General features: G+C 41.8%; 6 protein-coding genes across 6 annotated transcripts; 2 read left to right on the top strand and 4 right to left on the bottom strand.

Moving 5' to 3' along the window:
* Positions 1-118: 118 nt before the first annotated feature.
* On the bottom strand, positions 119-1,518 carry LOC106391299 (uncharacterized protein C594.04c-like). Its single transcript, XM_013831914.3, has 3 exons — positions 1,248-1,518; positions 892-1,155; positions 119-787 (listed from the first exon to the last, which is right to left on the bottom strand). Exons 1-3 carry the CDS (start codon positions 1,473-1,475, stop codon positions 302-304), a joined length of 978 nt encoding a protein of 325 aa, XP_013687368.2. The 5' UTR covers positions 1,476-1,518; the 3' UTR covers positions 119-301.
* A 640-nt stretch (positions 1,519-2,158) lies between these two features.
* LOC106396943 (transcription factor 25-like) lies at positions 2,159-4,520 on the top strand. Its single transcript, XM_048754385.1, has 3 exons — positions 2,159-2,504; positions 2,643-4,048; positions 4,121-4,520. The coding sequence occupies exons 1-3, from the start codon at positions 2,322-2,324 to the stop codon at positions 4,371-4,373; spliced, it is 1,842 nt and encodes a 613-aa protein (XP_048610342.1). The 5' UTR covers positions 2,159-2,321; the 3' UTR covers positions 4,374-4,520.
* On the top strand, positions 4,496-6,404 carry LOC106450468 (probable plastid-lipid-associated protein 10, chloroplastic). Its single transcript, XM_048754386.1, has 9 exons — positions 4,496-4,701; positions 4,824-5,002; positions 5,080-5,199; positions 5,291-5,425; positions 5,496-5,591; positions 5,663-5,743; positions 5,816-5,902; positions 5,981-6,042; positions 6,121-6,404. The coding sequence occupies exons 2-9, from the start codon at positions 4,862-4,864 to the stop codon at positions 6,236-6,238; spliced, it is 840 nt and encodes a 279-aa protein (XP_048610343.1). The 5' UTR covers positions 4,496-4,701; positions 4,824-4,861; the 3' UTR covers positions 6,239-6,404.
* LOC106450466 lies at positions 6,282-10,194 on the bottom strand. The gene is made up of 13 exons (XM_013892128.3): positions 9,651-10,194; positions 9,175-9,456; positions 8,909-9,088; positions 8,531-8,666; positions 8,103-8,437; positions 7,729-7,858; positions 7,473-7,604; positions 7,341-7,385; positions 7,180-7,259; positions 7,016-7,112; positions 6,831-6,920; positions 6,619-6,750; positions 6,282-6,553 (listed from the first exon to the last, which is right to left on the bottom strand). Exons 1-13 carry the CDS (start codon positions 10,043-10,045, stop codon positions 6,401-6,403), a joined length of 2,187 nt encoding a protein of 728 aa, XP_013747582.2. The 5' UTR covers positions 10,046-10,194; the 3' UTR covers positions 6,282-6,400.
* Positions 10,195-10,784: 590 nt separating this feature from the next.
* Positions 10,785-14,573, bottom strand: LOC106450465 (protein phosphatase 2C 32). The gene is made up of 5 exons (XM_048754384.1): positions 13,946-14,573; positions 11,655-13,821; positions 11,477-11,590; positions 11,135-11,399; positions 10,785-11,044 (listed from the first exon to the last, which is right to left on the bottom strand). Exons 2-5 carry the CDS (start codon positions 13,677-13,679, stop codon positions 10,893-10,895), a joined length of 2,556 nt encoding a protein of 851 aa, XP_048610341.1. The 5' UTR covers positions 13,680-13,821; positions 13,946-14,573; the 3' UTR covers positions 10,785-10,892.
* A 326-nt stretch (positions 14,574-14,899) lies between these two features.
* Positions 14,900-18,297, bottom strand: LOC111205827. The gene is made up of 3 exons (XM_048754048.1): positions 16,893-18,297; positions 15,329-16,592; positions 14,900-15,020 (listed from the first exon to the last, which is right to left on the bottom strand). The coding sequence occupies exons 1-3, from the start codon at positions 18,295-18,297 to the stop codon at positions 14,900-14,902; spliced, it is 2,790 nt and encodes a 929-aa protein (XP_048610005.1).
* Positions 18,298-21,480: the final 3,183 nt, after the last annotated feature.

Genomic DNA, 21,480 nt, shown 5'->3' with positions numbered 1-21,480 from the left:
CATATGCTTTTTAATTTTAATTTTGCTGAAAATATATAACGAAAAAACAACTAGAATATCATTATCGGTTACAAGCAAAATCGTAAATATTATTTACTTATTTATTAAAGAAAAAATATGCAAGCTAAATAAATTAAATAAACTCCATATATAAATAACACTATTTAGACCCATCTCCAAACCCATTTTAATACAAATTTTCATAGACAAAACGAAGCAACACAAAGACAAAAAAAGAAAACCAATGCAAACAATACACAATTAAAGGCCCGTTGAAACAAACTAATCATGCCAATAATATTCAAGTGCTCTTATCTTTACTGGCAGCAGCAGCAACCTTAGACTTGAACCATGGAATCCACACAGAAGTTGTCTTCTGATACGCTCTATAAGCTTCAGCTCTGTATTCTTGTTTCACCATCCGACGCTCCACAAGGATTGTTACATAGACCAAACACAGAGTATTGACCAACGCACCTATCAAAGTCCATCCTTGCCCAAGGTTCCAAGCAAACACGACCAGTCCCCACCACCACAACTGTTCACCCAAGTAATTAGGATGCCTCGAGTAATACCACAAACCCGTGTCGAGATTGGGGATTTTGGGCTTCCCCTGCTCCTTCAGCTTCTGGTTTTGGGTTACAAACTCGTGGAGCTGCGTGTCGGCGAAGTAGGCCATGACAATGCCAGTCAAACAGATGGCCGAGGAAACAAAGTCCCAAATATTCAAAGGCGCATCAACGGAGTGGATTATGTATAAAGGTAGACAAATCCCAATAAGGAAGATCTGAGCAAATTTTCACAAAAAAGAGACAACAAAAGAACCAAATGAGAATCTACTCTTCTCTAAAGCTCGTTGAGGCAATTCATCGAACAGTTGGTGGATCTTACCTGCTGAGAAACGTAGACGGAGAAGAAAGAGAGCCACCACCAGTGTTTCCCGTACTGTTTCCGCAAGTCGTTGAACCTCCAGTCTTCTCTAGCGCCCCACTCCCAATTTTCCCGCCGGAAGTAGTTATGAGTCAACCGAACACTCCAAACCCATGTCAGGATCACGACAACCATGGATCTCCACTTGTTGTACTCCCCCAACGGATGCGACGCGAAGTAGTGAACCAGCATTACAGGTATCACAGTCCAATACACATCGATCATCTACAAAAATTTCAAGAATCACAAAAATGACATTTTTAGAAAGTGATCAAATTTCAAAACTTTGAGAAATGGGTCGATTAATTGATGAGTACCCAGTGGCTAGATTGGAGTAAGCCGATGACCCAGAAGAGGAAATTGACGTTGAAGAAGAAGAGGAGGTTTGCGAGAAGAAGCGGGTGATTCGAACACCATGAGTGAATGTAGGAGAGCTCGGGATCGGAGGAGGTTGAAGAGTAGCTACGGAGGAAGGAGAGGTAGAAGACGATGGAAGGGAGTGGAGCAAGGAATGCGATGATGGCGTTTCTTAAGTTCCGATTCATCTTCTTCTCGATGTTTGGAGGACGTTGTTGACGATGATCAGGAGAGAAGTGTTATTTATATAATCTTAAGCTTTGGGCTTTTGGGCTGGGTTCTGTGTGGCGTGTATGGGCCCATTTTGATCACTGCTATGATTAGTGTCTTCTGTTTATTTCTACTTTTGGCGGAATATTTTTAAACTAGTATAAACTAAAGAGTGATTACAAAATTATTCAAATCAATTGGAATATGATTTTCCATCGTGATGATGATGGTTTTGACTATTAACTATATAGAAAAATGAGAGTAATGGTTACTTTAATCCAAAGTTACAAATGCAAGTTGTCAAGCAGAGATGAGGACAAATTAATGATAAAAATTCAAGGCGTGGGGAGAGTTAAGAGAGTCATAATCAAAGTGAATTCGTGATATAGATAATTTTATACAAGTAAAAGTAGGAGATAATTAGCGGTGCTTCGTGGTGACTCTAATTATTAGCGTAGCAGAAAGCATAGGATTCTAAACTAATCAATCAGATTCTCAATAATTATAAAACTAACAACTTTCTCTGCGGTCCAAATTTGAACTTTAGTTAAACCCTACATCTTTACACCTTGCTTGCACCATGGACGAGTTTGATTAATGCAGCTAATCGTGGAACAAAAGGGAAAGCGCCTTAAACGGCGTCGTTCTCCCCGATTTAACCGGTTTAGGAATTTGATTCGGTATAGCTGACTAAACCATATCGATTAAGTAATAAACCGGAAAGAAACTTTCTAAAGGTCAGTTGAGTCTGGGGGGAGAAGCATATCGTCGTGTCTCCGCCGTCTTAAATCGACTTTAGAGCCTACGAAGAATCAGGAGCAGACATGTCTGGGAGGTTGTTGAAGAAGGTTCTCAAGGAACACGAAGAATCGAAACTCCAGAATCATCACGATGAAGAAGAAGAAGAAGACGAAGATGAAGAGCAGCTCGGTGGCTCGAGAAACCGTTCTTCGATTAATCCTTTTGATCTCTTGAACGATGGCGATGAAGATCCTGAATCCGAAAAGGTATATCGAATCGTGATGTTGAATTTGTTATTACATGATTGAAATTGATGTTTGTGATCGTAAAGGTTTGGTCTTTTATGTCTGAAGCTAATCCATAATAATTAAAAATATGATCTTTTTGTGTTGGTTTGATTACAGGAGGCAGAGATAGATGACGAGGAGGAGAAGAAGAAGGATGAAGAAGCTGACACCGTGCAGCCTCCTTCTTCAAAGAACAAGTCGAAGAACAAGAAGAAGAAGAAAACCAAAGAGAGTCGTTCCAACGTGGTGGTAAAACCTGAGATCACATTGGATGAAACTTTGGAAGCACTCTCTCTCGGTGCTAACTCTAAGCAAGAAGAAGAGGTTCAGGAAACAAAACCTGCGTCTTCACGACCAGTGTTGGAGATAGACCCCAAGTATCTCAATCTAGAAAACGAACTGAGGAGAATGTATGGTTCAAAGGTTGTTAGATCACTTGAGAGTAGCAGTCAAAGTGGTGGTGGTGGTGGTGGTAGCTCTAGGCAGGGACGTGGAGGAAGACGTGGAGTCCATCACATCACAAAGACAGTTTTGATTACTCCAATGGAGAATTGGGCTCGTTGGGATCGTTCTTTCTCCATGGAGTTTCTCGAGACCAAAGACGGTTACAACTACTTCAGATACGCCCACTCATCCTCCTACGAGCAAGCTCAGAGAGCCTTCCAAGCCGCGCAGAACCTCCACGACCTGAACGGCGTAGCCAGCGTCCTCATCAACAACCCTTACCATATCGACTCGCTTATAACCATGGCAGACTACTTCAAGTTCGCCGGAGACCATCAGATGTCCGCAGATGCAATAGGAAAATGCTTGTACGGTCTGGAGCGCGCGTGGCATCCAATGTTCACTCCTTTCAACGGTACCTCCCGGTTGAAGTACTCTCACGACGCGAACAAGCCCTTCTTCACGGCCCTTTTCGCGCACATGAGGAACATGGACAGGCGCGGATGTCATAGATCAGCTTTAGAGGTTTGCAAGCTGCTGCTGTCCCTGGACACGGATAACCCCGTTGGCGCGTTGTTTTGTGTTGACTATTTCGCTCTGAGAGCTGAGGAGTACGCGTGGCTGGAGGAGTTCTCGGAGGAGTATCAATCCGAGAACTCCTTGTGGCTCTTCCCGAACTTCTCTTATTCCCTAGCTATAGCTAGAGTCTACCTTGAGAAGACTGAGGAGGCTTCTTTAGATAGTTCGAAGTCGAGCTCCTTAGATCTGATGATGCAAGCGTTGAAGCTTCACCCGACTGTGCTCAAGAAGCTTGTGGATAAGGTGCCTTTGAAGGATCAGGCGTGGGGGAAGATGCTCAAGCATTATTACTTCAGGTCTGATCAGTCGAAGAACCCGTCGCTGGATCATCTTATTAGCATCTACGTGGAGAGGAACTACCTTATATGGAGGCTTCCCGATGTTCAGAAGCTTCTCAAGAGCGCTGCTGAGTTGGTTATTAAGCAGTTGGATGAGAAGGAGAGCGACGCAGAGGATTTCTTGAGTGTGAAGGAAGAAGCTTTCCCTGCTAAGCATAACGAGTAAGTGTGTCTCAACTTCTTCTTTTTAGTTTCCTTTTTGGGATTTTTAGAACTGATGATCATTTTTTTCAGGTACTCTCATTTATCAATACATGATTTCTCTGATACGGTGCCGACTCTTCCTCCAGACAACTTGCAGAACTTTGTGGCTGATCCTAGAATGGGAGGAGGCGGTGGTGGTCATCACCAGCAACAGCAAGCACCACCGGTACGTGATGTGGCGAATAGGAATCCGTTGGCTGTGTTTTTAGAGTCGATGCTTCCTTGGGTTAACCTTGGAGAGGGAGATGATGATGGTGATCACCAACCAGACAACAATGGCTAAGTTTTTACAAAATGTTTTTGCTGAATGATGAGAAGAGATACACACATGTGTCCTTGCTTTTGTTGTACATTGCCATTCTGATGGTTTGTTAGTCCTTTAAGCATCATCATGTTCTTACTACTCTAGTCATTGATTTTTTCAGTTCCATTGATTAAATGTTCAAAACTTTTGAGCTATCCGGTTCAGTTTACCTCGAGCCGGTTTAGTGTGAGGTCAATATAAGGCCACGACTTCGTGCAAATGAGTACATTAGTCGACTGACAAAATCAAAACACAGTTTGCTTCTTTTTTCTCTCACCATTGTCGAATTAGCTTTCGAGCTTTGAAGGTATCGCCTGAATTTTCTTTATTTATTTTTTCCATAAAGACATTACTACTTGTAAGTAAAATTGAATTGTGGAGAAGCAAAAAATCTGATTTTTTTTTTTTTTTTTTTTATCTTCGTCAAAGCTTATCCGGTTCTGTGTGGTGATCGTTCGCTGCCTCTAATGGACCGAATTGCGTCTGCGACGTTCTCTTGCCCAGCGTTGTCAACGCCTCGCGTTTGTAGGATCAAACCTTTTGGCCTAAACATCAATACCGATCATAGAAAGAGATTTTCTTGTCGAGTAAACACGACAGCAGCTAAGGTTTGGTCTCTCTGCACATTTTCTTTTGCTCGTCTGAAACAAATGGTTTAAGTAATGTTTCGGTAGTAATAACTCAGGTCGTGGACAGTGAACTTGACTTAGAATACAAGAAACATGATCTACTGAGAGCTGTTCAAGAAACTCAACGAGGACTCACTGCCACTTCTGATCAACGCTCTGTCATCGAGGAGGCTCTGGTACAGTCACTGTGTGAGATATGATGGTTTCTGTATGATATGGAGTTTGGATTTGTTTTTAATGAGTTTGGATTTGGTAGAAACTTTTCAGGTGACTGTAGAAGGGTTTAAAGGTGGTGAAGCCATTGATTTGGTGAAGTTAGATGGAACATGGAGACTACAGTATACATCTGCACCTGATGTTGTTGTTCTGTTCGAAGCTGCCTCAAGATTCCCCTTCTTTCAGGTGGTGTTGATTGATCAAAGAGACATTGTTTTGAGTTTCTGTTTTGATCGTTTGTTTGGTTTTTGATCAGGTTGGTCAGATCTTCCAGAAGTTTGAGTGCAGAGATCGATCAGACGGTGGGATCATTCGGAATGTTGTTCAGTGGAGTGTTCCAAGCTTGTTAGAGGTTTCTTGCTTCTTCTCTACCCCTTTTAGTTCTTCACATTTGCTATAAAAATGAAACAAAATCCATGGCAGGAGCAAGAAGGTGCAACACTTGTTGTTACTGCCAAGTTCGATAAGGTCTCTAGTCGAAACATCTACCTTCAGTTTGAAGAGGTTGGTCTGCTTTCGAAGCTTTCAGTATTAGTCTATCACCAGAAGTAGTAATCTGAATTTAACTTTTTGCAGATAAGTGTTAGAAAGATTAATATCAATGAGCAAGTTCAAGCTCTTCTCGCACCTGCAATTCTCCCACGCTCGTTCTTAAACCTTCAGGTTAAGACAAAACACCTCTCTCCCTAGAAAGACCTTAGCTAATAACACTCTTACCGTTTTCTTCTTCTTCTTCTTCAGATTTTGCAGTTTATACGTACTTTCAATGCTCAGATTCCAGTAACCGCAACCAGTCCAGGAAGGTAGATAAGATAACTTTATTACCATTACTGATTTAACATACGAGCTATGGATGGTAAAAAGATGTTTCTCTATTGCAGGAGATCTGTGGGAGGATTGTATTACCTCTCTTATCTCGATAACAACATGCTCTTGGGTCGATCTGTTGGAGGTGGAGGAGTCTTTGTCTTTACAAAATCTCAACCCCTCGAGCTCTGAGAATTTAGAAAAAAAATCTGTAAAACTCTGATTTCAAACTGTATATCACAAGAGAGAAGATGAACTTTATTATGTTAGTAGATTATGTTTATGTATAAACAACCTATTCGGGTTTTTACTGTTGAGATATTGTTACAACAAAAGCAAAAAAATGTTACTGGATCAACCAAGAAGACCGTTCCAAATTTCTTTAAGAGAGACATAAGCCTGAGGACAAGGAACAGCTTGTAGCTTGGTCTTGCCATCGATTAATGTCTCTGTTACTAGACCAAGTCTCACCAACGTGCTTATAGCTTTTTCTACTCGCATCTCAACCTGTATGTAGTTTAGTGAGTCAGTCATCAGCTACAAGGTCTAGTAATGTTGCTATTAGAGCTCACCTTTATTTTGAAATTGTCATACAAGAATCTCTCGCATCTATCTTGAACTCCCTGGTAAGACATGGCATTATGTAGAACCTGATTCTTTCCGGCTTGAAGGATAATTGCATATGTCAATATTGACTCCTTGTACTGCGCAGATAGCGAGTTAAAAAAAACATTAGTAAAAGATTTTTAATATAGAGGTATATTGAGGAATAAGGAGGTGTTGCCTGTTGCTGCTCCGAGGCATCCAAAAGGAAGTGAACAGAGCCAAAGCCACTGGCTAAGGTTTTCTCATAAAGCGTCTTGTTTACTAGCAACTGAGGAAGGGAGATTTTTCAAAATCAGAACAGTTTTAACTTTTAACCAATTGTAGTGAAGAGAATATGAGTTTGGGTTTTTACTAACAACTCACTTGATATCTGTCCCATGTCTGCTTGTAACCCAAAACCACACGTGTTGCGTAGATTACCAGAGCAGTGACGGCGATCACATCAAGAAAGAATGCTGACCTATATTGCAAATAATGTGAAGTCAGAAACAATTCGCAAACAGAGAAGAGTGTATAAGGAGACATACGGGGATGATGAGATGTTCTCAAACTTGTAGTTCACAAAGTATGCCGTAAGTCCCAAAATACTGGCGATATCCAAACGCACCTAACAAAAGATTTGAAGTAATTAGTCAAAATAGATAAGATATAGTAAAACTGAGTGCATCAATCATGCAACCACACTTACTGTATCTATGATGCGGAAGTAAAGCTTCCTGTGAGGGAAAATTACCTGGATAAAACAGAAAAAATGTTGGTGAAAACTACAGTAAAAAGCTCATGAGAAGAGACACTCATGATGTAGATGTAATATTCTTACAGGCAAATCAGGAATTGGAATTCTTTCAAATATCTCCAGTTGTAATGATGATCGGGTTTCATCTTCATTCTTGTCACCTTTTTCACCCGCATCCATCGTGTAAAGCAAAATTAGTTCCTCAAATGCAGGCTCCTATTCACCAAAAGAGTCAAAAACAAGCAAGAGTCATCTTAAAAACTGTGATCAATGGCTCACTGATTCATTCATATGATGACAGTGCACTTGAGACTAAATTATTTGCATAGAAAAAGAATACCTGCAGCGTTGAGGGTGATAATAGAATGGAAATCGAAGTTTTTATCCTTTTCCACATATCATTTCCACAGGCTTTCTTTGAAGCAGGTTTCCATATATCACCTAGTGTCATCCTTGACAAGGATATTGGCCTGAGTCAAGACAGTAATTCTAATCAGGTTGATGGTTTAAAAATCATGTCGAAAGGGATTTGTGTCTAATTTCAAAATTTTACCGGCATAAATTAAGTGATAATATACATATGGAAGGAACTTTCACACATGTTTATACTAACTGAACATATCTGATATTGACACATAGATTCTTCATGCCCAGCAACCAAAGACCATAACATGATTTAGTGAGAAAGATGAGTGACATAAAGAAGACACACACCTCAGATACGGTTCTGATGCATTACTATCATTAGCTAGCTGGAATGGTGTTTCATAACCAGGAGAGATGAAACCAATCCACGTGAGCAACTTTCTGAAGAGCCTTTCACGAGGACCAACAGGTGTGAGAAGCCCTTCATAGCGACTGACTGCTCTTTTTGCTGCTAGACGCATGGGGAGGACTGAATCTGAGAGGGAATCACCTTCCAAGAACTTATCAGAGGTTTGGGCTAGGTCTAGATATGATTCCTTGAAAAGAGACAACTCCTTGAGCCAAATTTTCACTCTCTCTGACAAATCTTGAATTTCTTGAGTTTGGGAAGCCTCACTTAATGCCTGTTCATGAAATTTTTGAGAAAAAAAAAAAACGTTATTGAAGTTTATCAACTAAATAACATAGTTATTTGCCTCACTTAAGAGGGGTCAGACCTTGTTTATCAATTTTCCAACTTTTCTCAGGGGTTTTGAAATAGTAGAGAAGATTCCTCGTAGAACTACAGACTGGATATAGTCTAGCTTCTCCACAAGTAACAAACCCTTCTGCTTCTCAGTTGCATATCCACGCCTATAAAAAGATTAATTCATAAGCAGATTATCCGACAAGACGCCAACGTTTGCAAACTGAACATGAACCCTGAAATACGCTCTACAATTAATAAATAAATTTGGACCACAAAACCTACCGCAGACACTAGGAAGTTACTAAATGTTCTTACACAGACCCAAGAGGGTAATAGAAGTGGTTTGCAGTATTCAAAGCTAGATAGCAAAATGTACAAACGCATCAAAAGAGATATTAAATTAAACCTGAAAACAATAGCATTGGACTCTGATGCCTTGTTCCAATCAACGTAAACAGGCAAAGTAAGAAGGTAATCCGTGTTGAGAGCCGACGTCAAAGCCAAATCCCTAGCAGAAAGCTCTTCAAAACCGGCACTGTCGAGAAGCTGAATAAAGGAACGCTGGAACCGAGTCGCAGCAGTAACACTGCATTCGAAAAAATATCACCAATCTATTTTGATTTTCATGGCATGTTAATCCTCAAAACCTCTCAGGATAGGTTGTAATACTACCTTTCAGCAGAACGTCTCTTTGCTTGTTTACCAGTGGAAATCAAAAAGTTCCAAATATCAAAACCATCAGCCAGAGGGAATGATAAACCCTCGTATCCATTAACAACACTCCCAGGTTCAGTTTTATTTGTTTCATCATCTGAGTCAGTCTCTCTACCTGAAGTAGTAGAGCTCTCATCGTCACCAATGTTTACCTTCTCGAGAGACTGAGTGGCGACGAAATCGGCTCTCATCTGCTCTAAGACCTTCTTGTGCTCCGCGTGAAGGATAGAGTCCAAGCACCTAAAGCGAGCGAGAGAGATTCAAATTACTAACTAACTAAGGCTCCAAATGAGGACAAGCGGTACAACTGCGGTTCTAACAGTTATAAAATGCAAAGATTTTTGTTACTGTTGTTAACTGCGGCGCGTGCGAATTAAAACATTCGAAGCCTAAGATGATGCTTAGCTTAAGGATTTTTATAAAAGTCGGCTTACGTGGCAAGGAGGAGAAAGATGTCAGCGTCTCCGTCTTGTGAATCGAGTAACGTCGTTACAACGGCGTTAACGAGATCAGACTTGGAGACGTTGATGTACTTCTCACGAGGAACATGGACACTCGAAATCCTCTCTTCTTCCTTTTCAGCTTCTCCTTCGCCGCCATCTTCCGCCGTGGGAGGAGGAAGCTGCTCTGGTTCCACCTTCCAGCCACCGCCGTTTTGGAGCTCAGTCAAGCTACTGGCAATCGCACGGTCTGACTCTCCGGAGACCACTTCAAAAGCTGCAGCAGCCTCGGTGAGACGGCAGCGAACTGAGGGACGACGCGAATAGGGAGAGGGATTGATTGGCGATGGGAGAGCGACGAAGCTAGTGAGGCTTCGAAGAGACAACATAGTGAATCGTATGGTGAGACGAGAGATTCAGATTGGTGAGCAACCATTGAATAAAGGGAGAAGAAGGCAGTTTTTGATTTCCTCCGCCCAAAACAGTCAATACGAATAAAGACGAAATATCGTGAATTAACGGCTCACAACGACTCATACGCGCCTGACTCTGTAACCGACCAAGAGACGAAGTTGAGTGACAAACCCTCTTTCTCGCTCAGAGACTCCAAAAGTGATATGGATATAAACCCTCTTTCTCTCTCAGAGACTCCAATGATAATAAATAAGAAACCTCAAACCTTTATGATGTTAGTTGTTGTGTTGAGAACAAGATCATGGATGCAGAAGCAATAGAAAGAGATTTGTACAATTTTTAAAATATCCGATTTATACAATTCAAATCAGTTTAATCCGTTAGTATAAAGAGTTAAAAACTGATCTAAATTTATTTAATTAACTAATAATATTAGTACAAATCCATAAATTTGTGTAAATATTTTTTCTATACTAGTTTTTATAGTTCATCAAAACAAATTTATAACTGAGCAAAAAAATAAAATATTTAACATATATGTAAATATATATCAATATCCGTTAACACCTAAACCCCAAATAATCCGCTTAGTAAATAGTTCTTTATAAAACAATTAGTTACCGCCTATCAATTTTTCGAATTATCATCTACATTTAACCAATTTTATCTAACCTTCTATTGAAAACAAAGATGAGGTTATGGAAGCAATATAAATAGACTTAGACCTTTCCTTCTTTTACTTTTTCGAAATTGAAAGATTGTTTGAAAACAATAACCCAATTACACCTTAACTTCTTTTTTTTGTTCAACTGGTTGTTAAATTCATCTATTGAATTTTGGTTTTCTCTCAGGATAATATTGTCCAGAAGATCGCCAAATCCTTCCTTCAAGAGACACAACCATCACAGAGACATCATCATGGTACTTCCTTCTATCTCCTTGAGGTATATCCAACAGATCATGAAACTCCATCCCTGCAATATACACACATCACATGGAAACGCTGGTTTCATTTTCACAAGGTCAACCAAAACCGATGATCATTTGATGTTCAAAACTGTTACCGTTCTTGGTGGCTGCACGAGAGAGAAGCTCTGCAATGAGGTATTGAGCAGGATCACCATCAGGAACGTTTTCAATGAACCAAGTCACGTGAGCAACTATCTCTTCGTTGCTGAAGTATTCATACAATCCATCAGAGCATAAAACCAAGAACCGATCGCTTGAAGTGAGCCTGTGATGGACAGTACACGGTTCACAGCTGATGTACGGATCTGTTCCAATGTAGTCTACTCTGAACATCTCAAGCAAAGCTTCGTTGAAACTCGGCTGCAAACAACATTAATTATTCAGAGACGGAAAGTACTTTGGTTATGAAAGTTTTGAGGAGGATTTGTCTCTCTTACCTTTTTGAGAAAACCAGCACCGAAAGCTCTGGTGACTTTGAGCTGGCCTTTGACTCTGTCTTTGAGTATGGACTGCTCATCTTCTGGATGTTCGGATCTAATTCTCGAAACTTCCTGAAAACACATAAACAAATCAGAGAGCTATGATTGAATTTGGCAAATCATAAACTTAGTTTACCTCTTCCACACTTGTGCTATGGTCACTTGAGAGTTGAACAGCTCTCATCTTTAACCGGTAAGAAGTCACATCTCTGTTTTTGTTCGAGACACTAATCTGAGTGGTTAGATTGTGTATTGGAGATTCTTCTGATATTCTATCTAGTTCCATACGCACTAGCGACTCTCTCGACCTACTCTTATGCCCCATACCTTCCTCAACTCCAAACCCTGGATTAGAATGACGATCATGGAGCCTTTCCTGAGCCAAGATAGCTCGACTATCACCAACATTCATGACGTAAACATCTTGATCCTTCATTAGCATTACGAGAACGCATGAACCCATTAGCGCAAGCTCCGGGTTTATCTCAAGAGACTTCTCCACCATGTCCATGTAAGCCTCCTCAGTGCTTTCTAGCGCTCTAGCCATTGCTCTTAGCACGTCATCATGGTCTACGGTTCCTGACCAGCGTCTCCTAATCGGTCCTGATGACTCTACGATCTTCTCTTCAACGCAAGTCGTCGTCCCTTCTTCTTCCCTGTGCCAATCATAACTCCAAGGAAACAGCTTTTTCCGTAAAGACTTTTGTTTTTGATACATTCTTCTTATCTTTGAGCTTATCTGTGATTTTTTACTCCCATGGAGTTGCCCTGAGTTTGGAATCTCATCAAGAACGGTGTTCTCGTTGGTACACGGATCATTCCCACCTGAAGTAGATGCATCTTCGACCTGATTGGTCATATCACTTACAGAATGTTTAAGTCCCACTTCTTCTCCATCCCACCGTTCCAATTGAAGTAGCTCGTAAAGCCTCGTGCTTTTCTTGCCAGGACCTGCTAAATTTCCAGGTGGACCATCGGCATTTTCAAGGCTACTGTTATTATCAGTCATAACCTCTTCACTTCCTTCTTGTGCTGACTTTGAATGCTGCTCACTGATAGTTTCAGGAACTAACAAGTTACCCTGTGTAGTAGAATGAGGTTCCTGGTCTGGCTGCAATGGATTATCTTCAGATGGCTCGTCATAAACCCAGAGAAGACCTTCCAGTTCCTTGTCTATAGCTTTGTACAGATGACTCATCACGAAGTCCGGAGCATCCGGTCCACTAAACCCATCATATATCCCTATGAAAAGCCATCCTTGCTCCTCCGAAAGCACAACATGAACCCTGTCTTCTCCAGCTCTCCCATGAGCCCACTGCAAATGACGGTTGCTCTCTAGACAACTCTCCGGGTGGTCTTCACCATGTAGTTTACCTTCTTTCCCCCCAGGCCAGGACACTCTACTCTCTGGATGCAAGAAGAACCGTTGCATCCAGCTTAAACCACCTCCAGACCGTCTGGAGAATGTTCTTGCTAATGTACTTCTCATTGGTCCGCTTACACTCCTCATAAACCGCTGAAACCGAGGCTTTCTGCGTCTGAAAGAAAGCGGCGCCGAGAAATTAGATTTATCAGATACATCAAGAGGTCCAGACATCACTCCTTTCTCTATAGGCCCTGACATGAAACCATTGTTCCTATCCAACGGACCAGACGCAAAACCTCTCTCTAGAGGCCCTGACATGAACCCGTTCAACGGTCCAGAACCACCACGAGGGAGTGGTTGCAAAGGAATCGAAGCAAAAGAAGACGTGCTCTCAAATGTAGCAGCAGGCTCCAACACGTCACTCGAACACAATGCCGTTTGATTCCCAGTCCTAGCAGTAGACACATTGGCACTAACCGAAGCACCTGAGATCGCCTTAAATGTCGTCTCCCCCAAACCTTTACTGTTGTGTCTATTCAAGAAGGAAGGATCATCAAGAACGACCTCGTTTCGGAAAGATCCACTGAGAGTCTCGGAGTCAAGCGTGCTTGAGTCAATAGTGAACCTCTCGGAGTTAGAGGGAGTGATGTCCGGAGACTCGAAGATGCTCGGCCTAACGTAGCAAAAGGAATGCCCTAAACCTTCGTCTAAAGGCTCAAGAAACTCCGAATCGACGCCGTTTTTCTCGTAGGACGGCACGAAACAGCCGACAACGCGGGAAGTTCCGTTTCCCATATTCACTCAGGCAATACGACGAACACCTTCAAGGCACAATCCCATTGACAAAAAGAGTTTCAGCAATTTCCACCTCCACAACACATAACAAACACAACCCTGCAAAGATACGACGCCGTTTGCATCATCTGAGGCTCAATCTCTGCACATTTGAAAACGCAAACTAGTATCAAATTGGGGTTTTTGAAAGCCAAAACCTTTGATTCAGAGCTCTTGAAATTGAAGGTTAAAGAGTTTAAAAGAGAGAAACTTTACAGTGATCTGACCTTTTTAGTAGCTTTGAGTAGGGAGATGGATCAAGCAGAATCTGGAAACAGATCTAAAGAGAGGCAAAGAGGGGAGAGTGTATAGAACACATCGGAAGGACTAAAAACAAGAGCTTTAGATTTGTATGAGAATCTGACAAAAAGTACCCATTTTTTAAATGATAAATTAAAAAAAAAAACTAAAAAGGAAGAAGCAAGGAAGACCCAGATTAAGATTGAACCATGCAGATACGACCAGCTGTTAAAGATCCAACCTTTTCAGGGGAAAAAGCTAAAACCCAGAACCGTAGTTTTAAAGTTTTTCCCCCTTCCTTTGAGATGCACGGAGAAACCGAGATTCAGAATCGACAAAAAAAAACGAGAATCCAAGGAGCTGAAGAGGAGGAAGAAGGAGCTTGAAACTGAAATGGGTTTGGTTTTGATTTTTGAAACTGATTTTGAAACTGCTAAAAAATGATGATTTCAGCTTTGTTAATTTCTAATTAGCTCATCGGTGAAGCAGAGGAGAAAAAAGAGAGGTGTGTTTCTCTATTTCTCGGGGTTTTCAAATGGTTTGGGAGGGTAAGAAAAAAAAAATAACAATGAGAAAAAAAAATATAAACAAATAGGAAAAGGAAAACAGAGTAAAAATTTCTAGCAATTGCGTTGAAATATGCAAAAAGTGAAGACCGTCTTTTAAGGGTTTTTATTTTTTTTTTTTTTTTTTTTTTTTTTTTTTTTTTTTTTTTTTTGACGTCGAACGGCCATTCTATTACTCAAGCTTGAGGTGGTCTGGGTAACCAGACCGGAATAGAACAACCAATGAAAAGTAACTCTCTACGAAAGGTCCTAGCTGTCTTAGCCAAAAAATCAGCAAACAGATTGCGCACTCGTGGCACATAGGTTATTTTGAAGTCCGGGAAGCAAATCTGCAGCGTTTCTATCTTCTCCAGTTCTGTCGCAAAGCTTGGCCACTCATGGGGTTCTTTTATCATTGAAATCAGCTCCTTGCAGTCTGTTCCAAAGCTCTGGCATGGCGAGTGTTGAAGCATATTCTCCATCGCCCATCGCAGTGCTTCTACCTCCGAATGCAAAGCTGATTCACATCGAATGAAATTCCGTGATCCCATAAGTTGTGTGTTCTCCCCGCTATCCATCCAGACCCATCCACATCCACTAAAGCGATCCGAAGCTGTCCAAGATCCATCTAGTAGACAAATATTACCCAAGCTTAAGACTTGGTTCTCCTCATTGCTGATGGCCTGAACTACTGGCGATATCATCTCGTTTGCAATGAACCAGGCTTGACATTCACTTTCTGCATATCGAACTAGTTCCAAGGGGTCTCTATCTATTCCCCTAAAAAGTTTGTCATTACGAGCCTTCCAAATATACCATATTAACCAGGGATAAGGATCCCTGTCTTGGTCTGGCGCTAAGATTTCATTCTTCCTCCAGAATAGATAGTCCATGTTTGTGTAGACGCTGGCCACTGGGAATATACCTGTGCTCGTAGGAGTTGCTGATAAGGACCACACTTGGAGAGCCGGAGGGCATTCAAATATTGCATGTGTTACAGATTCCTCTAGTTCTCCACACCTTGGGCAATAATTATCGCACCTCATATTCCGCCTTGCGAGATTCCTCGTCACTGCCACCTGACCCGTTATCAATTGCCATATAAGATGACACATCTTTCTTGGTGCTTTCAACGTCCAAGCAAAGGCTTGGAGTTTAGTAATACTTGGTTCCAGTATTTTCTTGTCCTCTTCTGGCTTCATCAGGTTTTGAGCAACCCAGTATCCAGATTTAACAGTGTATTGGCCATTCTTCGTGTAGTTCCAGCAGAAGGTATCACGGCGATGGGCAGAACTTATAGCCATACTACGAATGAGTGGTATGTCATCGGGGTGGACATAATTCTCTAGTAGCCCTACATCCCATTCCTTCAATTCTTGGTTAATGAGGTCACTAACTCTCATATTCGGATGCATTACAGGTGCTACAGGTGTAGCTGGTCTAGCAGGTATCGTTGGGATCCATTGGTCCTCCCACACCTTGATCTCATAACCAGAATGAATCTTCTGTCTGATCCCGAGAAGCAAAAGCTTTCTTGCAGCATAAATGCTTGTCCACACATATGATGGGTTACTTGCAGAGACTTCTCGTAATGGCGAGGTCATCCTATAGTACCTGCCTCTCAAAACTCGGGCAACCAGTGAATCAGGGTACTGAGTCAATCTCCAAAGTTGCTTTGCCAATAGTGCTAGATTAAATTCATGGATCAAACGGAAACCAATCCCGCCCTCTTCTTTTGGTAGACAGACTTTTTCCCATTTCGCCCAGTGTATTCCTCTCTTTGGTGGATTCGAGCTCCACCAAAATTGTGCAATGGCACTAGCAAGGTTCTCACAAATCTCCAATGGGAGCAGAAATGTCGACATAACGTATGTCGGAAGAGCGAGTAAGATGGATTTGATCATTACCTCCTTCCCCCCTTTTGAGAGCCATCTACCTGTCCATCCATTAACTCTGTGCATAAGATTGTCCTTTAAAAATGCAAAGAGTTTACATTTGGAGCCACTAATATCCTCTGGGATTCCCAAGTACTTTCCCATCCCACCATCATTATGTATTCCAAGTACATCTTTGATCTCTAGCCTAGTAGCTGTATTAATCCTCTTACCAAAGAGTAAGGAAGATTTGTCAAAATTGATACATTGGCCAGATGCTCTACCATATGTCCTGACTACTTTCATTACTTCTTCACATTCACGGGGCTCCGCCTTACAGAAGAAAAGGCTATCATCAGCAAAGAGAAGGTGGGATACTGAAGGACATGCGCGTGTGACACGCATCCCCGTTATCTTCCCTTGGTTCTCTGCATGATTAAGAAGGCTAACGAGCGCTTCCGTGCACAGAATAAAAATGAAAGGAGACAAAGGATCTCCCTGACGCAGGCCTCTACCTGGAACAATATGTCCTCTTGGCTGCCCATTCATAAGAACTTTATATTTCACCGACGTAATGCACCTCATGATCCATGTAATCCATGTTTCCGAGAATCCCATCTTTCGCATCACAGCTTCAATAAATGACCATTCCATCCTATCATATGCTTTACTCATGTCTGTCTTGATGGCCATCCTCTTATTACGTCCACTCGGTTTAGTTCGCAGGGCATGAAACATCTCTTGAGCAATCATGATATTATCTGAGATCTGTCTTCCCGCAACAAAGGCTGACTGGGTTTCTGATATCAATCCTGGCAAGACTTTCTTTAGTCTCTGGCATAAGACTTTAGAGATGATCTTGTAGCTGACATTACATAGGCTTATGGGTCTGAATTGAGCCATATCATTTGGCTTAGGTGTCTTTGGGATAAGACATATATTTGTATCATTCAATCCATTAGTCACAGTCCCATCAAAAAGGAATTTATTAACCATAAGAGTTAAATCCTCCTTGACTATATCCCAAAACTTTTGATAAAAAAGTGCAGTCATCCCATCTGGCCCTGGTGCCTTATCTGGATGCATGGCAAAAAGAGCTAGTTTGACTTCCCATTCAGTAACAGGAGCTGTAAGGTTGTCATTCATTGATCCCGTGACCGTCGTCGGAACTTCAGATAACGCCTCTTCAATATCTTCTGGAATAGAAGACTCAAAGATTTGCCGAAAATAGCTAGTAGCAATGGCTACCAGGCCTTCCTCGTCCTCAACTATGTTACCATTTGCATCCAGTAACTGCGTGATTTTGTTCCTTGCTCTCCTTTGCTTCGTTAGGGCATGGAAGAATTTAGTATTTTTATCTCCCTCTCTCAGCCAAAACACTCTACTCTTTTGTTTCCAGAACATTTCCTCTGCTTTAAGAGCATCAGAGAGTTCTTTCAACGCTGCGGCAATTTCCTCAGTCGTCGCATTATCGTCTGCGTATAGGCCCTCAACTTTCTCCTTGAGCTCCTCTACTAGCTTTGCTGAATTAATATTATGTTGTCTCCTCCATTCACTCAAGGCTTTTCGGCAGCTGGAAATATGTTCCATTATATTCGCATTGGCGGGAAGATCAGGAGATTTCCATCCCTCCAGAATGACTTGCCTTAGCTCCTCATTATCTAACCATCTTTTGTCAAATTTGAATTTTTTTGATCTTCTAGTCGGCTTAATGAGTATGTCTGCGAGAATCGGACGATGGTCTGATCCCCATAGCCTCAAATACTTCACAGTTGAGTGAGGAAAGTTCTCGTGCCAATCTGCATTTCCAACCGCTCTGTCTAAACGACATCGAACGGTTGTTCCTCCTGCTCTCTTCCCTACCCAAGAGAGCATGTCCCCCGTGAAAGGAAACTCTAGCATCCCACAATCATGAAGCATCTGTTTAAAAGGGAGGAAAGAACTATCAGGGCGTTGTCTTCCTCCTGCTTTCTCATTATGACATGTGATTTCATTAAAATCTCCTATCATGAACCAAGGTCCATTTCTTGTTGTTGAGAAACGCGTAAGACGTTCCCAAACTTGATCTCGTCTCTCTAATACAGGGTCTCCATAAACAAACGTCATATAGACTTTTATTCCATCAATGACTGCCTCAATGTCAATCATACGGTTATTTGAAAATAAAACATTAACTTGAAATTCGTCCATAAAAAATAAAGCTAAACCTCCGCTGAGTCCAAGTGGCTCAACAGTAAACAAATGATCAAATCCTAAGTTGGCCTGAATGTTTTGCAACAACAGCCTTCTGTTCTTTGTCTCAGAAAGGAACACAAGTCCTGGGCGATGCTTCTGACACATCTCCGTAAGGCGTCGAACTGTGAGGTCGTTCCCTATCCCTCGACAGTTCCAACTGAGTGTCTTCATGGATGATGTTGGGGGGATTTTTTGGATCCCTCCAAACCCCTATCCCTGCGTGTACTGCCTTTCGAATGATTCCCCGGACCCGAGCGGTGCCTCTGAGAATGTGATGTGTCCCTAGATGATGATCTGCGAAGCTTTGGGGAACCTCGACGGAGGAACTCAGCCTTCTTGCCTAGAAAACCCAAAGGGGCTAGACGCTTTCCACCACGCGTGGATGATGATGACGGTTTTGATCTCTCAAGAACACCTTTATCATTGCCCTCCTCTCTCTCCGTACGCCTAACAATGTCAGCCTCCATATCCATCAGGTCCTCTCCCAGCAAATCATCCGCATTCCCATCCTCACACTTATCTGCATCATTTAATCTTCCTGCACTGTTACTTGTAATTTCCATGTCATTTAAAGCACCAATAACCTGTGCATCAACCGGTAATACATCCTCCGTAGGAGAGAATGTTAACAAGCGAGGAGAGACTCTAGGTCGTTTCGTCACATTATCATCAAGAGCTTGCCGAGATGGAGTGACGATCAAACTTGCTATCCTTTTCCCACTACTCTGCTGGGTGTCTTGCATCATTATACCATCAGCCTGTTGTGTAGATGAACCTCCAATATCCCCTGTCCTTGGTAAAGGAACATAAGATGCAATGCTTTTCATATTACCATCCTCACGTGTCTCCGACTGATCCTTGGGCCTCCAAGAATGTTGTTTTTTCTTCTCGTATGGAGCATAACGCACGCGCTGTCGCGTGAAGGCCGAGCGTATCTTCCTATCATGGCGACCATAATTCCCCGGAAACTTATCATTGTGCTCATCATAACGATGATGAGCAGCTCTCGCATCTCTCATAAAGCCACCATCATAGCGTTGTCCCCTCGTCGGCGATCTGCTCCTGCGACTGATCCTCTCGTGTCCATGACTATTTAGCCTATCGTTAGGTTGATGTTGCCGCAGCGATGGCTGTCGGGGTACATCAGCCGTAGGGAGTTGGACTCTATCAAAGACTCCAGGGCGCTCAACCTGGCTTCTCAAGTTAAACTCTTTTGTTGGACAATAAGCCATCTCATGAGTAATCAGTCCACATGTCTTGCAAAATTTAAACAGCTTCTCATAGTGAATCTGAATGGAGACTTCATCTCCTTCTGGTGATGCTATCTTCCTGGTGAAAGTGAGGGGTTTCCTAGAGTCAACATCTATAAGCATGCGTCCTGCCTCAAGCTCAAGCGTATCAACATAACCGAGTCTATTCCCAATGTTCCGAAGGTTTTTAATTGTCCACAGATGTAGCGGAATACCAGTAATCTCGACCCAAAATGGGATTACCCAGGGGTAATCATCGTGAACCACAGGCTCCCATCGAACGAGCACAAACATGCAGAAGTTATAGTGAAACGGCCCCTGACGTAGCACGGAAAGGAGGTCCCCTTCATTCGCAAAGTTTAAAAGAAACTTTCCATTTCCAAGATCGTTAGCCGTGATCTTATCCTGCATCTCCCACTGCGCTGGCATTGTCTGGAGCAGCTTCTCAACCGACTGCTTCTTAGGGTTAAGAATCTTCCCGATCAGGGAAAGCCGGTAGTCACGAATGGTAGGCGAGTCATCCTGATCTGTGAGTTGAATGGGTTCATCATCCCTCTCATAACAGATCCCTTTCCCCTTCACGTCAGTCATATGAGCTGAACGTAAATGCGTCCCATGATGGACACGATTCATCATTAGAAAATGAGAGAGACGATGCCGTAAGAGTCACGTCGGTATCGCAGCCGTGATATCCCGAGGGTTTGAGATCAAGGTTTCACAGCCGTAATCGTGGAACGCTCCGATCGATGGTTGAATGAAGGGCCGCTGTAGATCAGCAATGAAACGGATCTATGTTTGGGGGGATGACCTTCGACGTGTGTATCGCAAACCGTGATGTCAAAGAACGCCCCGCTCGTGCTAGCTTCCTCGTGATAATCTCACGCCAAAGAGCGAGAGATTAGATGGAGATCACAATCTCAAAGGAGATCACGATCTGAAATCGCCATTGGAGTCGCCTAGGGTTTCCGCCGCGCAGTAACTTCTATTATAGTTACTGATTTCACAACACACAATTTTATTTAAGGGTTTTTATTTTTCTTTTCTATTATTCGAGTTTTTACAAAAATGAAATGAGAGCTTTTAGGATTTATATTTATGGGGTTTGCAAATGATTGGAGGTATACAATTACAGGTGATTCACGTCATTATTGTTCTCTCGTCCATGGACACCCTTTGCATGGGTTGAAGTTTCTCTGTGGGGTCCCTTTTTTATTCACAGCGATTTTTATTCTTATTTTTTAAAGAAAATTATTTCGTTCTTTTTGTAATGTTCTTAAGTTTTTTTTTTATAATTGGTTGCATTGAATCTTGCTCCTCATTTCAGAAGATTTGACCGGTGTTAATTATAATATATAGTTTGAACGTTGAAGTTTGCTCGTTAACATGTGAGTCTTGTTTTTATATATTATCATATTCTGGCTAGCAATTTTATTTTAAATCCCAACTGGCTCAATGTATTTAGTAGGTAAATTGCTTCATCAATGTCTTATTCATATATATTCTGGCTAGCAATTTTATTTTAAATCCCAACTGGCTCAATGTATTTAGTAGGTAAATTGCTTCATCAATGTCTTATTCATATATATTTTTTGTTTGTTAATCTTATTCATTTTATAAA

Source organism: Brassica napus, chromosome C4 (genome assembly GCF_020379485.1).
Source record: "Brassica napus cultivar Da-Ae chromosome C4, Da-Ae, whole genome shotgun sequence".
NCBI classification, from domain to species: Eukaryota; Viridiplantae; Streptophyta; class Magnoliopsida; order Brassicales; family Brassicaceae; genus Brassica; species Brassica napus.
This window is presented reverse-complemented; position numbering and strand designations above follow the sequence as displayed.

Coding starts and splice junctions, on each gene's coding strand:
- LOC106391299 (XM_013831914.3), bottom strand. CDS start 1,475: ATGAATCGGAACTTAAGAAACGCCATCATCGCATTCCTTGCTCCACTC. Junction 1,156..1,247: donor TACTCCAATCTAGCCACTGG/GTACTCATCAAT, acceptor AAATTTTTGTAG/ATGATCGATGTGTATTGGAC. Junction 788..891: donor CCGTCTACGTTTCTCAGCAG/GTAAGATCCACC, acceptor AAATTTGCTCAG/ATCTTCCTTATTGGGATTTG.
- LOC106396943 (XM_048754385.1), top strand. CDS start 2,322: ATGTCTGGGAGGTTGTTGAAGAAGGTTCTCAAGGAACACGAAGAATCG. Junction 2,505..2,642: donor AAGATCCTGAATCCGAAAAG/GTATATCGAATC, acceptor GTTTGATTACAG/GAGGCAGAGATAGATGACGA. Junction 4,049..4,120: donor TTCCCTGCTAAGCATAACGA/GTAAGTGTGTCT, acceptor CATTTTTTTCAG/GTACTCTCATTTATCAATAC.
- LOC106450468 (XM_048754386.1), top strand. CDS start 4,862: ATGGACCGAATTGCGTCTGCGACGTTCTCTTGCCCAGCGTTGTCAACG. Junction 5,903..5,980: donor GCTCGTTCTTAAACCTTCAG/GTTAAGACAAAA, acceptor CTTCTTCTTCAG/ATTTTGCAGTTTATACGTAC. Junction 6,043..6,120: donor ACCGCAACCAGTCCAGGAAG/GTAGATAAGATA, acceptor TCTCTATTGCAG/GAGATCTGTGGGAGGATTGT.
- LOC106450466 (XM_013892128.3), bottom strand. CDS start 10,045: ATGTTGTCTCTTCGAAGCCTCACTAGCTTCGTCGCTCTCCCATCGCCA. Junction 7,605..7,728: donor TATCACCCTCAACGCTGCAG/GTATTCTTTTTC, acceptor TTTGGTGAATAG/GAGCCTGCATTTGAGGAACT. Junction 7,260..7,340: donor ACTTCCGCATCATAGATACA/GTAAGTGTGGTT, acceptor ATCTTTTGTTAG/GTGCGTTTGGATATCGCCAG.
- LOC106450465 (XM_048754384.1), bottom strand. CDS start 13,679: ATGGGAAACGGAACTTCCCGCGTTGTCGGCTGTTTCGTGCCGTCCTAC. Junction 11,591..11,654: donor ATAGCACAAGTGTGGAAGAG/GTAAACTAAGTT, acceptor ATGTGTTTTCAG/GAAGTTTCGAGAATTAGATC. Junction 11,400..11,476: donor GTGCTGGTTTTCTCAAAAAG/GTAAGAGAGACA, acceptor TGTTGTTTGCAG/CCGAGTTTCAACGAAGCTTT.
- LOC111205827 (XM_048754048.1), bottom strand. CDS start 18,297: ATGCTTCATGATTGTGGGATGCTAGAGTTTCCTTTCACGGGGGACATG. Junction 16,593..16,892: donor AAGAGGACATATTGTTCCAG/GTAGAGGCCTGC, acceptor GGATTAATACAG/CTACTAGGCTAGAGATCAAA. Junction 15,021..15,328: donor GACAGGGATCCTTATCCCTG/GTTAATATGGTA, acceptor GATGTGAATCAG/CTTTGCATTCGGAGGTAGAA.